Source organism: Carassius carassius, chromosome 4, assembly GCF_963082965.1.
Source record: "Carassius carassius chromosome 4, fCarCar2.1, whole genome shotgun sequence".
NCBI lineage: Eukaryota > Metazoa > Chordata > Actinopteri > Cypriniformes > Cyprinidae > Carassius > Carassius carassius.
This window is the reverse complement of record NC_081758.1, coordinates 14,000,633-14,015,783: the sequence shown is the minus strand read 5'-3', so window position 1 is coordinate 14,015,783 and position 15,151 is coordinate 14,000,633. Positions and strand designations below refer to the sequence as shown.

At 36.6% G+C, this 15,151-nt stretch overlaps 1 protein-coding gene across 3 annotated transcripts in view; it reads right to left on the bottom strand.

The window, feature by feature from the left end:
- LOC132136647 (zinc finger SWIM domain-containing protein 7) overlaps positions 1-15,151 on the bottom strand; it is a 68,076-nt gene that overhangs the window by 34,899 nt on the left and 18,026 nt on the right. For 2 of the 3 annotated variants that reach the window (XM_059547259.1, XM_059547256.1), the window contains exons 5-6: positions 7,654-7,758; positions 4,298-4,842 (exon numbers count right to left, since the gene is read on the bottom strand). In XM_059547259.1, coding sequence (XP_059403242.1) covers positions 4,726-4,842; positions 7,654-7,758 — 222 coding nt within the window. In that variant the 3' untranslated portion in view covers positions 4,298-4,725. Of the gene's footprint in view, positions 1-4,297; positions 4,843-7,653; positions 7,759-15,151 lie in introns of those variants that run through there. The other variant, XM_059547257.1, reaches the window with a different exon arrangement.

The window sequence follows — 15,151 nt, the reverse complement described above, 5'->3', positions numbered from 1 at the left end:
CCTGCACAGCCAATTATGAAAAATTACCCCACTTTTCAGTTTTCTCATCACTTCGAAGGCACTACTGGTCCATTGACAGCTCCGTTAACCCAACAAGTTCATATGTGAAACCAAAATGACTCCTACAGATACACTGGGTACACGGTAGTGTCCAGTGACCCCAACTGTATTTGGACTCAAAATGTGTTGCATTACATAACAAAAGTGCCATAATACTGAGTTTCTATTTCATATTGTTTTATAGTTTATAACTAAAAAACATAGCTATGTTTCTTTAAAATAAATGCCACTTTGATGCTGTGTTATCTAATGCATTACATTTGTTGATGTTGCTGAAGTGTACAAATACTTTTGGGGTCAGCGTGTTACTAAATGACCATTACACTCCGTTTCTTTCTGGCATCTACACAAAACATGAGACAAGACTGAGCTGAGCTGCATGAAGTTTGTGTCTAGCTTGATGATCATGTTGAAATGATCCAAGGAACATCTTGAGCTTCATTGAAAGAACATCAATGCAGAGTCACATGATCAATGTCACTCATATACTTAATGACCAAAAAATAGCACAGAACCTTTTCATTTTACATCATGCTTCTTTGTTTAAACTTTTTCAAAGAGTATAGAAAAAACCAGTTCAATTCAAAACCTGTTTATTAGTTTTTGCGGGTTAAATTAGATCTTATCCCAGGTTTTCACTGTGGTCTCAAATGTCACTGTAATATCAGTGTCCTCAGATTTCTGGTGTCTGTCTGCTAATATGTCACAGCCCTTAGGAATCAGTTTGTTATTGAATCTCTGACTGTGACAAACTACCCAGACCGAACCGACAGCAGCTGACCTGGAGCAAAGACTGTCTCCTCTGGAGAGAGATTTACAGTGTCACCACCAGAGCTGGACAGTTTATAACAATCTGTAGTGTCAATACTGACACTCTCTTCTATTAATCACCAACCACCTTTACAGTATAACTACAGATCTACATAGAGGTCTGCTCTTCATTCATCAGTGCCTTAACTGGCTCATCTAGACGACATTTTGACCAATCACAATTATGATCAGAAAATGATGAAAAACACTCAGAGTTCTTAACACAGTGATTTGAGGACATGCACCTCAGACATTGAGCCTTGCAAATGTAGGTTTTAGTCATCCAATTTTAGATGTAGGCTTCGCCATCCCAATTTCCACCTCTCGCCAATTTTTTCTCCCTCCCCTATATGTCTGTCCAGTTAAATGGCAAAATATAGCTATATTTAGTGTCATCTGAAGAGATCCTGTTGAAATACATTGTACAATGTGTATTTTACATCTTACACTCATTTTCTATGTCAGGGTTATAAAATAACCTGACCAAGTGTAGGTCATGAAAATGCCTTAAACTCTTCTTTTATTGAGGATCGGTCATAAAAAGCTAAAGCAACATCAACATTTTTTGCACTTTTTCCAGTTTGGATCGGTTAAAAAGAAGGAAAAAAAAACCTTTATTGATGTTTGGATGGTTTATTCAATATTTAGTGTCTTTTTCTGCATTGTTTTGGCATAAATTTCTTTGCATTGTTAGGTTTTTATAATAAGCTGATTTTAGGTTCACAAATCAATAGGTATATTTATATGCACCAATTTTTGTTAATTGGAATGAATGCAATCCGATTTAAGTGAAGCTGTTTATATAAACCCTAAAAGATGCAATCTGATTCACATATTTGTTTACATGTGCATTACATGCATTCCACACAAAACTTCAGTGAGCTCCGTTCAGAACTGAAGACACCGCGATAAAGTCACTGGAGCTACAGTGAGCATCATTGTGCTTTTTTACCTTGATAACATTACCAAAAAGGAAGCTGACATGTCAAAAGACGTTTTTTTGTAGTTCATAAGAAATAAGAAGTAATAAAACCCACTCACATGGTGTTTTTGAATCTGATTAGAAATGCCAGATTCAAGAGTTCCCATATGAATTGATTCTACACTTCTTTTAATCCAACTCATTGAGATCAGTTGAGGTGTTATCATGAAAGCCTTTCAGTCTGATTCAGCCATTATAAACAGATTATTTGAATGCATGAAAATGTAGCTATTGGTTTATTGGCTATCTGAAGCATTTTACAAATAAGGACACAAAACTTGTGGTCTAACATGATCATAAGTTAATAAGCAAACATTTAGAAAGTCATTTTGAAATGTTTTTTTTGGTAGTGAATTGTAACTGTGTCCAGGTGTGATGCAACAAAGCAGCAAGCAGTAAACTTAGGCTAATGTGATGATTGGCAAACATTTGGTCATTTACTTGATTTTTATTTCTGTAAGAGTGAATGGTCATTGGTCCAAAATCCCACTCCACAAACTATATTTTCTGGGTGAACTATTCTTTTGATACCCGACTCAAACTGACAGATGCACTGATGTGTTTGTCCCTGACAGTGATATGCCTTCCCTGACTGCAGCTGTGCCAACAGTTTCTATTTATTGAGGGGAAGAAAGCCGTTCTTGAGCAGTATTTTTTGTGTTTTGTAATATCTAAATGATGTAAATGTACAGAGATTTGTTAATGTTTGCAAGGGCTAAACTACAGGAGTGTGCCAGACATCTGGACTTTCCCATGGAGACGAATCTGTACTGCACTGCAACCGTGTTAGCTGATGTTTTATTCCTTTAATGAAGTACTTTCTGTTGAAAGCAGAAACACAAAAGGCCTTTTCTTAACCAGTCAAGTGTACCTGAATTTAATTTTTGCCTTTGGAGCAAACAGAAAAGAGTTTGTGCTTTAAATTGTGTATGTTTTTGATGTGTTTTTGTCAATAATCTACAGACGCGGTGATGTTCTCTTGTATGTGCTGAAAGAAAATAGTTTCATGACAAAAACCTTTAGCATCAAAGAAGTTTTGTTATTTAACATGAATAAATCTCTATGTATGGTGAATTATTTTATTAATAAAAGATGTTTATATATCTTTTGTGCCCTCTTTATATGAAAGTTGGACAGTTTTAGCTCAGCCTAACTGTGATGTTGAATATCAGCGGCCAGTTGTTCAGAAGGAGAGTGTGTCTGTCTGTGTGTGTTGTGAGAAACTGCACATGCAGCCTTTGTTCAAATAAACACTTCCACCAAAGCCAAAGCCACAAAGTCCAAGAATCTAGCCTAGCTGATTATTATTATTATACCTTTATTTAACCAGGAGGTCCCATTGAGATTCAGAATCTCTTTTACAAGAGAGACCTGGCCAAGGTAGCAGCCAAAGCACACAAAATGCATACATAAACACCAAATTACATTTTCACGTACAAAGAAGAAGTACAAAATGTTAAAAATAAAAATATAAAAACACAATGAGACTCTCAAGAAAAACAAGAACATGTCTCCATCACAACACTCTTTACAGTAGTTTTAAATTCATTTATGGACATAAGGGTTTCTAACTTTAGCTCTTTTTGTAGATTATTCCACCCCCAAGGTGCTAAATAAGAAAAAGCAGTTTTTCCCAATTCGGTTTTAACTCGTGGCACCTTAAAAAGCAACCACTTTGAGGAGCGTAGCTGATAGGTACCAGAGCAAACAGAGAGGATACACTGATACACTGTCTTCATTCATTTGGCGGTTACCATATTCCAGTTCCCTAAATTATAAACATCTCATTATTAAATACCACATTCTCAAACACTTAAGCACACTGCAAAAACACAAAAACTGATACTTAGTTTATCTACAGTTTGTTATCCATAATTATGCAGAATCATTATACAATATGAATTGTGTGTCTATGTATACAGCGAGAAAATGTAACCAGTGTCACTGTCAAGCACTAGTCAGGTTGTAAACTTTGCACAATGCAATTTAGTTTTCTATTATACATTGCCAATTCCTTCCAAGCTGAATATGGTGGAAGTAATATCTTCCGGGACGACAGACGTAATCACACAAAATATGGAAGCTGAAATGGACACGCATTATATCAGCACAGATGGAGTGGTACGGCAAGCCACATTACATATACATGCTTTTATTTCAGTACGTTCTGCTTTTGGTGTTCTCTCACGTTTCATTTGCAGTGTTTCAACTAGCAAAACCTCTTCCTCTAACTGTTTGATTTAAAAGATACCTTAACAAAAAATCCTTATAAAGGGTCATGCTTTGACTACAGTATGTTTACATTACAATAGAATTTTGAATTACAATAGGACCACAACAGAATAAAGGCAAAACGCATACTGCATATTAAATGCTATACAGTAAATAAAAACATACACCATAAAAAAGAAAAAAAGATAAAACGTAATAGTTCAAAACAATTTTATGAATGCAAAACAAAATTTGGCTGAGGAAAACAAGTCGAAAGAGTATTTAAGCCTTGTGGTCTCATTGTTGCTGAGTATCAGTCAAGGGTGCGGAACCTTGAAACAAACAGAAACTCCCATAATAAACCCCATCGTGCTGCTCAATGAACAGATGTACATTCTCTGGTGGCAACTGATGAAAGATTTTGCATACACAAACATCTGGTATTTAGGGACATAGATTTGTTTATTTATTTACTTTCACAGCAATTTTGAATATTCTACGACAGATCATCTCTCTTTACAAAAAAAAAAAAAAAAAAAACTGGGTTTTAATTTAAATACACAACATTTTTCTAAAGATGAGTCCATTAGAATGACTATAAATATCTCAATTCCTGCATGGGTGTTCTAATCAGAGTCTCTCTCTACTCCAGGATCAGTTATTTATGTGCTGACCTCAGTTTGCCCTGAGAGAATGTGGGTCATCTGCTGATCTGAGACCTGTTCCTGCTGGCACAAACCCATGGCCTGACTCAGGCAGGCAGCCAGGAGGTGCTTACACTAGAGAACACAGACACGCAAAACAGTTCAATAAAATGACACTTAATCATGCTAAAAACTGAGTTTTGACTTGCCTGAAAATAATATTACATAAATGAGCTATTCTCACACCAGTTTGGCTATATACAGAGTATAGAAACAGTATCGCTTGAAGATCAGATATGTTTCACGTTAATATTTATTGTGTGCACCCATCTGTTTTCTATTTATGGTGACTGCGCACATGATAAATGCATCAGCGGGATGCACATTCACCATAGCTAGACGTTCATCACATAACAGAAATATAAACAGATTACAATGAAGGAGAATATTAGTGTCGCTCAAAACAAGATGACTGACAATGAAAGCTGAAAAGGGGAGAAAAGACGCACTTAACAGGAGATATGAATGTGGTGACTTTATACTATGAAGAACAGACTGTATTTGCTGTATTCGCTGCTGTGAATTCTTTCCTTTTAAGTTTAAGAGTTGCGATCTGTGTTATATTTCAGTAATGACTTGCGTAAATAACGTAGTGCAGTATTCATAGTATGTACGGTTGTAGCGTGACCGGTTATTCACTGTTGCTTCAGCACGGCAGTCACGTCGCGCGCTCTCACTCAGGTGCAGCGTTTATGTGAAAGGAAAGTGTGTGATAAAGTAAGTTACTTCAATATATATTGGTAATTACCTAGATTATTACAATATACCACAATCGTGTTAACTTTAACAGTGTTTATGATGTTATTGATGTTTAGCGATCTTTTTGAGTGTAATTTGATCCTGTTTAACGAGCGGTTTAGCCCGCTAGCATCGCAGAGTGCATTGTTCATGTTAACAATTTTATTACATTGAAGTGTAACATTTCATGGTGATAATACCTTCCAGCAGCTATTATTACTAATGATACATTCTCATATATGTTTTATATTTCGTTGTTGTAATTTTAATAAGCAGATTATTCTCACAGATATATTGGTGATACATTTCTCCGTTAATATTCTACATATCAACGCATTTGACAGTTGTTTATTATAGAGTTTGTTATATGTTGAGTTATTGGTAATATGTGAACAATGAGTATTTATATCTTTTGTTTTATTTATTTCAGAAACTACCTCAAATACACTAACGTGTGTTAGGTCACATCTTGTGCAATAAACCATCAAAATGAATATGATGACTCTGACTCCTTGACAAGAGTTCTGCAGCGGTCAATAACTATTAACCAGCATTCAGTGGGGCAATCCCCAACACTCACACTTCACTGTTGGTCTACAGGCCTGACTGCACACCAGACCCCAGATACCGAGAGCATCTAGCCACCAATCTCGTGTCTCATGAGAATCTCACGTCATGTTCTTGTGTTTTATTTTTGGGTCAGACGGCAAGCCGCTGAGAGCAGGCAGGTTAATCACATTTGAGACATTTTCAAGCGCATCAAGCAAATGCTAATGCATTACGCAGAGGGCTAGAAATAAACAAGGAAATCATTCCTCTCAGATCACATGGGAATAAAATGCATTTATATTTCATTGCAGTTTGATGATAAAGTGAGGTCATGCTATCAGAGTGAAGCAGTGCATTTTGGATTTTCTTTCTCAAGACTTGAGGACTAATTTTAGTCTCATTCTCTCCCCTGGGCTTAAAACCAGGCAGATACAACTTTGCAGCAACAGATACAGTTGAAAAGGAGCCACAGCATCAAAGGACAGACAGTCGATGGGAATAACCACAGCAAAGAGCAGATGAAGAAGAGAGCGAAGGAAGATATTTAAAACAAAAGCAGGCAAATAAATTAGGGTTGCAACTATACTGGTTTTTAGTAATCAATGAATCAATCATTTTGCATATCCAATAATCTGGTCAACTAGTAGAGCATATTAATTGTCTAACAACCATTTAGAATTAATTTCGGTCAATGTTTTATGGTTGGATGTCAGCCATACAAGCAAGCAAACGAGAAAATGCAGAAAAAAGAGACGGGGATGCAGATATAGATGCGTGCGTGCACGCACACACACACACACACACACACACACACACACACACACACACACACACACACACAGCGGGTCAAATGTTTGGAATAATTCAGATTTATGTTTTTGCAAGATGTTCAGCAATGCTGCATATATTTGATCAAAAATATAATAAAAACAGCAACATTGTGAAAAACTGCTGCTTACTGCTTTAATGTTGTAATATATTTGAAAATTATTCCCATTATGAAAAACTGAATTTCCAGCATCATTACTCCAGTCTTCAGTGTCACATGATCCTCCAGAAATCATTCTAATATGATAAACTGCTCAAGAAAAAATTCCAATTTTGATCAGTGTTGAAAACATTTGAAGCATCCTGCTCAGCCGTTGAAAACGGATTCATATTTTGGTGCAAACAGTGATACATTTCAGGATTTCTGTAATATCATAAATGTTTAAAATCAAATTTGTTCAATTTAATGCATACCTGCTTAATAAAGGTATTCATTTCTTTTTTAAAAATCATACTTACACCACACATTTGAACAATCTGTAGTGTCAGTTTCCTGTAGAACTGTATTTAACATTGAAAATTATAATAAATGGTATATTATATAACTGTACTAATATTACTGTTTTTACTATATTTTCAATCAAATAAATGTAGACTTGGTGAGAATAAGAGTCCTCTTTCAAAAACATAAAAAATCTTCATTATTCCAACACCCAGTGTGTATACTTATATTGACAGAAATACAGAAATGATGAAAACAACTAAACAGGATGAGGGTCTCAGGGTCTGTGAGTGCAGCTGTGTGTGAACAGAGAGAGGAAGTGACCTCACCATCAGACTCTCGTTCCTCCTGAGCACAGTGAAAGAGAATGCGGGGCACGGACAGTAGTGGCACGACGTGAAGCACGTGTACAGACGCCCTGATCCTCCTAATACCTGACGGAGAGATACAGAGAGAAGTGAAACTGACATACAGTATGAGACGTGTGTTCAACATCACATGTGCATCTCTAGAGGATTTCAGCTTCCAAAAATGTCAGAGAGCGCAGGCTAAATAACAGCTAGATCACTCTATAGCTATCACTTACAAAACACTTTACAATAAAAACATCAAACCAAACACTGCTTTCTTTCTTGGCAGAATAAATGTTATTTGTCAATTATACACACATGCGCCCAAATTTTAGGTTTAGCTCTTAATTATTTAGGCAAGTGTAATATAAGCAAAAGTGTATGTTTATGTAATTGGTCACCAGTTCACTTTGGAGTTCACCCAAAAATGAAAATTCTATCATGATTCACTCACCCTCATGTCTTTTTCAACCTGAATGGCTTTCCCTTTTTATCTCTGGAACACAAGATTTTTTTTTTTGAGAAATGCCTTTTCATTTTGCGGTGGACTATCCCTTTAAATAGTGCTGCAGTGTGACAATTCTTAAAGTACACATTTCTTGAATTCGAGATCCAAAATGATTACAGAATTTATTTAAAGTCATGCTTGACATTTCAGTAAACCATGTAACCTCATGCACAACCACACTCAAAAAGATTCTGCTGCCGATTCCCTTCAGGGGTTTGCCACTGAAGAAAATAAAATCTCATAAAAAAGGGTAATAAGAACTAACAAAATCTAATAAGCAGAGACACTTTGCAGTTCAATTCTTATTTTGAAATGCTGCCATTGTATGCATTATGACACGTCTTCATTCTTCAAGAGGAAAAGATTCCAGTTGTTTGAGGAATGAAGGAGGTGGAAATCTCATTTGCATTCTGCGCTCTGGAATGTCCCAGAGAGATCCAGCGATGTGGAGATCTGATGAATGGCAAGGTCATGGAATGTGCTCGATTTGTTTAGCAGTGTATATGGGAGCATCACCATTCAGGAATATGGGAACATCATGTGTTTCTGTAAAATTGCTTCATATTTCTGGGCTGTTATAGAATCATATACCAAATTCACCCGCATGACCGCAGGCCATCCTATGGTTACACAAAAAATAAAAATAAAACCAAAAAAGTGGCTCAGTGCAATTATGGAATGGCAAAGGCTGTAATAATTAAATACATATGTGCTGTGTTTCAGAGTGAAGCGTGGCTCTGTGTTCTTACACGTGAGCAGCTCATTATCAGCCAATGTTTACAGCATCTTAGAGCAGCTCTGTTCCACACAAACCTTGTCTATGCATCTGCTTTGAGTTTGGGTTTAACCATTTAATAATACAATAAACGCCATCCATCTTCCCATACTTCAAGCACGTTTCAACTAAAGAAGCTTTAAAGGGATAGTTCACCCAATAATCGAAATTATGTTATTAATAACTCCCCCTCATGTCGTTCCAAACCCGTGAGACCTCCATTTATCTTTGGAACACAGTTTAAGATATTTTAGATTTAGTCCGAGAGCTCTCAGTCCCTCCATTGAAGCTGTGTGTACGGTATACTGTCCATGTCCAGAAAGGTAAGAAAAACATAATCAAAGTACTCCATGTGACATCAGAGGGTCAGTTAGAATTTTTTGAAGCATCGAAAATACATTTTGGTCCAAAAATAGCAAAAACTACGACTTTATTCAGCATTGTCTTCTCTTCCGTGTCTGTTGTGAGAGAGAGTTCAAAACAAAGCAGTTTGTGATATCCGGTTTGGCGATGATTGCCCTTGATTCAAGCCTTCGGTTTACCCGCGCTCATAAAATTAGCACAGAATCAGTTCAGAATCAATCACCAAAAGAATCAGTTCGGTTCAGACGCTCTGTGTGTCATTCTGCTTCACGCTGAATCACACATGCGCAGTATCATCAGCTCCTCAGTTCTCGAATCAGACGCATCCGACAGAACCGGTTCTTGACTCGAGAACGAGTCAGTCTTTTGTTCGTTATCTGGCTCGGGTCAGTGTTCATCTTCAGTTCTCTCTTCACAGCAGTTCAGTCAGTTTACTGTTTGAGTAAATGAATTACTCCGGGATATTGGTTTGTTTGAACTCAGAGGGAGTGTCAGCCACATTAAAAAAGTTAACAGCTTAAGTCATTTGTGGATTAATGCGTATTGGAGACGCGAACCGTTTAAAACGATTTCAATTAAATTTTTTGCTATTTTTGGACCAAAATGTATTTTCGATGCTTCAACAAATTCTAACTGACCCTCTGATGTCACATGGACTACTTTGATGATGTTTTTCTTACCTTTCTGGACATAGACAGTATACCGTTCACACAGCTTCAATGGAGGGACTGAGAGCTCTCGGACTAAATCTAAAATATCTTAAACTGTGTTATGAAGATAAACGGAGGTCTTACTGGTTTGGATCGACATGAGGGTAAGTTATTAATGAAATAATTTTGCTATTTGGGTGAACTAACCCTTTAAGGGCATTCTATTTTCACTCAAATAAAAGTTTGACACTTTAATGTTTGAAAATGTAGTAGTAAAGTATAAACATTAGTATTGTAATTCTACAATTATAATGTAAAATAAATTAAAGTATTTAATATTATTACAATGATATATGAATGAAATAATATATTCAAGTTGTATATTATTTTTCTTAAAAATAAAATGTTATTGTAAACTGAAATATAATAATATTAAACCTTTTAGTAACACTTTCTATGAAGCCCCTATTTATAAAACATTATATGGGTATTCTTAAGGCGTTATAATAAATCCACCATGCATTATAAAAAAACTTGTTATATCAACTCATGAATAATCATAACAACAATTATAATACATCATGATGCTTACGTATTTGTGGTTTTGTTTAAGAGTATGATTATTTATAACACTCAATGAACAATATATTAAATCTACTTCATTTACAGTATAATGGACTGTATCATATCTTGACATTGTTTAAGATCTGCACAGTATCTTATTACAGCTTGTGAGTGGTTAGATGTTGAGTGTTATTTGAGTGTTTCTGTGGGGCTTATGTTAATTAATTTATGTGAGCTTCATACTCCAACTGAAAAAATGCAATGTTTTATATGGTAACATTTTATTTTTATGGTCCCCTTAATTAATTGACTATAAGCAACATTGCAACTACATGCCAACTAACTCTCATTAGAGTATTAGTATGCTCAAGAATATTGCGAAATAATTTGACGCACTTGCAAAGACACTTATAGTCAGTTTATCTGTTGGTTGACTATAAAAATAAAGTGTTAGCATATATTTACAGTAGCAGACATACTAATACTCTAATGACTGCTAGTTGAGATGTAGTTGCAGAGTTCCTTATCATCGGCGTCTAAAACAATCAAAATAAACAAACTGATATTACAATGAAAATAGTTCAAAGCAAATGTGTCATATTATACATTCATCTGATCTGTTATATGATCTTTTGGCTGTTTGAGAGAAGGAAGAAAACTGAATTATTTTATTTATTTAATATATAAATGAACATGAAATACACCCAGTTCAGAATTATAAATGAACTCAGAATGAACAGGAGTTCAAATGAAAATAAACAGTGTTAAAAAAAGTTGCACCACACAAGAATCAAAACCACAATCTCCAAGTCAAGTGCATGTCGCCCAGATCTTGTTGCACCACTGAGAACACTGGTGTTCACAGATGCTGAAGTTCAGAACTTCACCTCCGAATCAATTCAAAGTTAGGAATTTGTACATAAATGCACTGCAGGTCATATTTAATAGATTCAGATGAGATCATCCGTGGAAAGGCACAATGCCTGCAACAAATGCAACTTCTGCATCATTTCTTGCCACAGTACTTTTGTGTTCTGGGCATGTGTCACACTGGGTGTTGAAACCACAACAGATAGTACTCAGGATCACACTGAGCTAGTTTCAGCAGACTGCTGACAAGAAGTTTCATAGTGAGAAAGAGCTCACAAAAAAGTACTAGCATCTGACTAGCATGCAAAGCTGACTTAACACTAACATAGCTTATGGTAAACTTGATAGCAAACTAACATAAGACAAACACAGGCATGATCAAATACAGAGAGGTATTTCTTGGGAACAGAAGCTTATATCAGTATTGATTTAGAAATTTCTATGCGTCTCGGTTCAAAGATCATCTGATCAGATTTTGGACTAACCTTCTGAGGTACCTCTGTGACATGCCATCGATGATCCTTTTAATTTTGTGCCGATACGTCAAATGGTTCAAAAGATATTGCAATTCATGTCATTTTTCACAGACTCGGAATGACCCAATGAATCCATAGGGACCAAGATTATGATTTTCTGATTACCTGTTCAAAAGCTATTATCAAAAACTACAACAACAAAAAAAAAAAAATTAATATCTCATGATCCATAGGATGCCCTGTTGCCAAATTTGGCATGGAACCTGAGATCATGGTGCTGATGAAGCATACAGAGTTTCATTTGATTGATCAAAGTTTGGCCGAGATACAGCCTCTGAACTAATTTTGGGTCAACATCAAGTTAACATCATAACTTCTGAACAGATGAATATCAAAATTCTGTTCAGTTCGTCTCTGCCAATTTTGACAAATTTTGAAGGAGTAGCGAAAAAAAACCTGAAAACTGTACTTTTCAAAATGGCCACTAGTGTAATGGGTGGAGCCTTAATGTAAGCTATTGAATGGGTTCACCATGAAGAGAGTAATCAGATGAACTAAATTAAATTTTTCCAGAATAAAGGGTTTAAAAGTTATAACCATTTGAAAAATGAATTTTTGGACTGGCGGTGGTGCTATATAATTGGACCCCAAAGTTGGTCTGATCACTATTTATGACTATCACTACAAGTAGGCAAAATTTCATCATTTTCCCATGTTACCCTTCATAGTCAGTTCAGTTCATTTATTTCTACAGCACTATTCAAACAACAAGGAGTTGCACAAGAGAGTTTATAAGAGACATGCCACTTCCTCAATCCTCAATACAACTACATAAGGAAAACCCGTAACGGCAAAGATGGCGGTTGTGTGCACATGTCCCGCCCCTCCCGCTGGAAAGCAAATCACCTGCTTTTGACATTCAAGCCGGGAAAACATTTAAGCCTATCGTCTGGTTCCACTGACGTATGCGCACAGTTGAGGAACCCTTGCGCATTCGTAGTAAAGGTATAACCTGTGGGGAAAAAGGCGTTTTAAACCTTATTTTGGGGCAAAGTCATCAAAATATTTCAGTGATTTTTATCATATTTCACTGCTGTTTCTATACATGCTGTTTTTATGTCCCGGTGACCAGTGAAAGTGCAGTTCTGACTCTCTGCCCATTTATTTAGATAGGAGCTGGTCTTGTTATTCTGAAATAGCTGCCCGGAGGCATTGCCAAGATGGCGGCCGAGTGGCACGACTTGCCTGAAAGGACTTTGGTTGCACCAAAGTACTATACAGACATTAATAAAACATTTTAGTAAGGGAAAGATCACATCATAAAACAATGACACAAAACCATAAAAAACATACAACTTCACTCGCAAAGGCTACAGAGAGGAAGTGCATTTTTAAACGACTTTTAAAAAAGCCTAATGTAGGATCAGATCTGATATGAAGTGGTAGGTTGTTCAATAATTTAGGAGCAGCTACAGCAAATAGGGCTGCCACTAACTCTCAAGAGGGTGGAAGAAGAGGAGGAGAAATAAGAAAGAAAACACACGCAATAGATGCAACAGCCCCTTCAGGGCTTTTCCCCTCAAAATTATTATTATTAGTTAATAATATATACTATAATATATATAATATATAATATACTATAATTATAATTACAATTTTATTGGTATTCTACTATTACAATCGTGGGGGCAGTCGTGGTATTAAGGTTAGAGAGTCGAACTTATAACCTGAAGGTTGTGGGTTCGAGTCTCAGATCCGGCAAGAATTGTCGGTGGGGGAAGTGAATGTACAACGCGCATCCAACCTCAATACTGCGACTGAAGTGAGACACTTGAGCAAGGCACCGAACCTCCAACCACTCCCCGGGCGCTGCTGCAATATGGCTGCCCACTGCTCCAAGAGTGAGTTCACAGTGTGTGTGTGCATGCGCACTTGGATGGGTTAAATGCAGAGCACAAATTCTGAGTATGGGTCACCATACTTGGCCAGACTTCACTTTCATTGTAAAATTTTTTAAAATCACATTTTAAAATCCCAATCCCAATTTTTATCAGGAAGGGAGGGGGAAAACGCAATGAAATGTAAATCTTACAAGTGGTTCTATAATATACCTTCAACTTTCCATAAGCTTCTTTCTTTCTCCCCATATGTGTTAGCTGAAGTCTCGGTACTGAATGTAACTCATGAAGGTATTATCGTGATGAATAAATCTTAGCATTGCGGAAAACTCATCAGACCACACACTCCATTATCAGGCAAACACTGATAAATCCCCTGTAGTGAAGCTGCTCCTCTGCCCTGTGAAGAGAAAAGGCCTCGCTTTGTCAAAGACTGACACCTCATTGTGGGTGAGTCACAGAGGATAATTAGAAACATGGAGCCAAAGGAGTGAGAGCAGTGCAAAGGCCAGAGCCGTCGCAGCAGGAACGATCCTGACAAAACTCAAAACTTACAGACTGATACAGTGCACCGCTTCAGTGCTCACATATTCATAATCCAGCCTGTACAACATACATTACTCTGGTCTTTCTCACATTACATCCTGTCTTGGCTTTGAGAGGAAGATTTTGTCAGACCATTATCCGACGGCCAGCAAAACATCAAAATGTCTTGTAACATCAGTTTTATGTGAAGTGATGCTGGAAATTCAGCCAAGTCAAATTAGAGATTCTTTTAGACCCAAGATGACATTACAATGGGATCAGCATAAAGCAAACTAGAGGCTTCTGCAGCCAACAGTGTTTACAGCGTTATATAATAGACTGTGAAGTGCAGTTGTGAAAGCAAGCTGTATTCAATGGTTGTTACCAAATGCAAGTTGTCATATTCTGTCTATGTACAGAGATGGCTAATTGGGGAAAAGGGCTTCAGGCCTTACAGGATCAGCATCTTCATGATGTGTGCATTTGTAATGTCTTGACCCAGTGACTCTGTATAGCATCACAGAGTTTACCAGAATCTTTCTCTGTCTTCAAAAAGGTAACCAAACCAAACCAGGTAACCAAAACTCAGACAGCATTGCAAAACGAATCCATACTAATCAAGCAGTTTAATCCAGGTCTTGTGAAGAGATACAAATGCTTTATATGATTAACATTTAGTCTTTTATTCATATAAAAACACATGCATAAAGTGCATCACATATGGTAAACAATATACACCAATATATGGGGAAAAATAAAAACTTGTGCAAGCATCACACGCTACATTAATAAACCTAATTGTTTCTCATGCATGACATATGCACATTTAAGCTTCCTTGTTTACCATA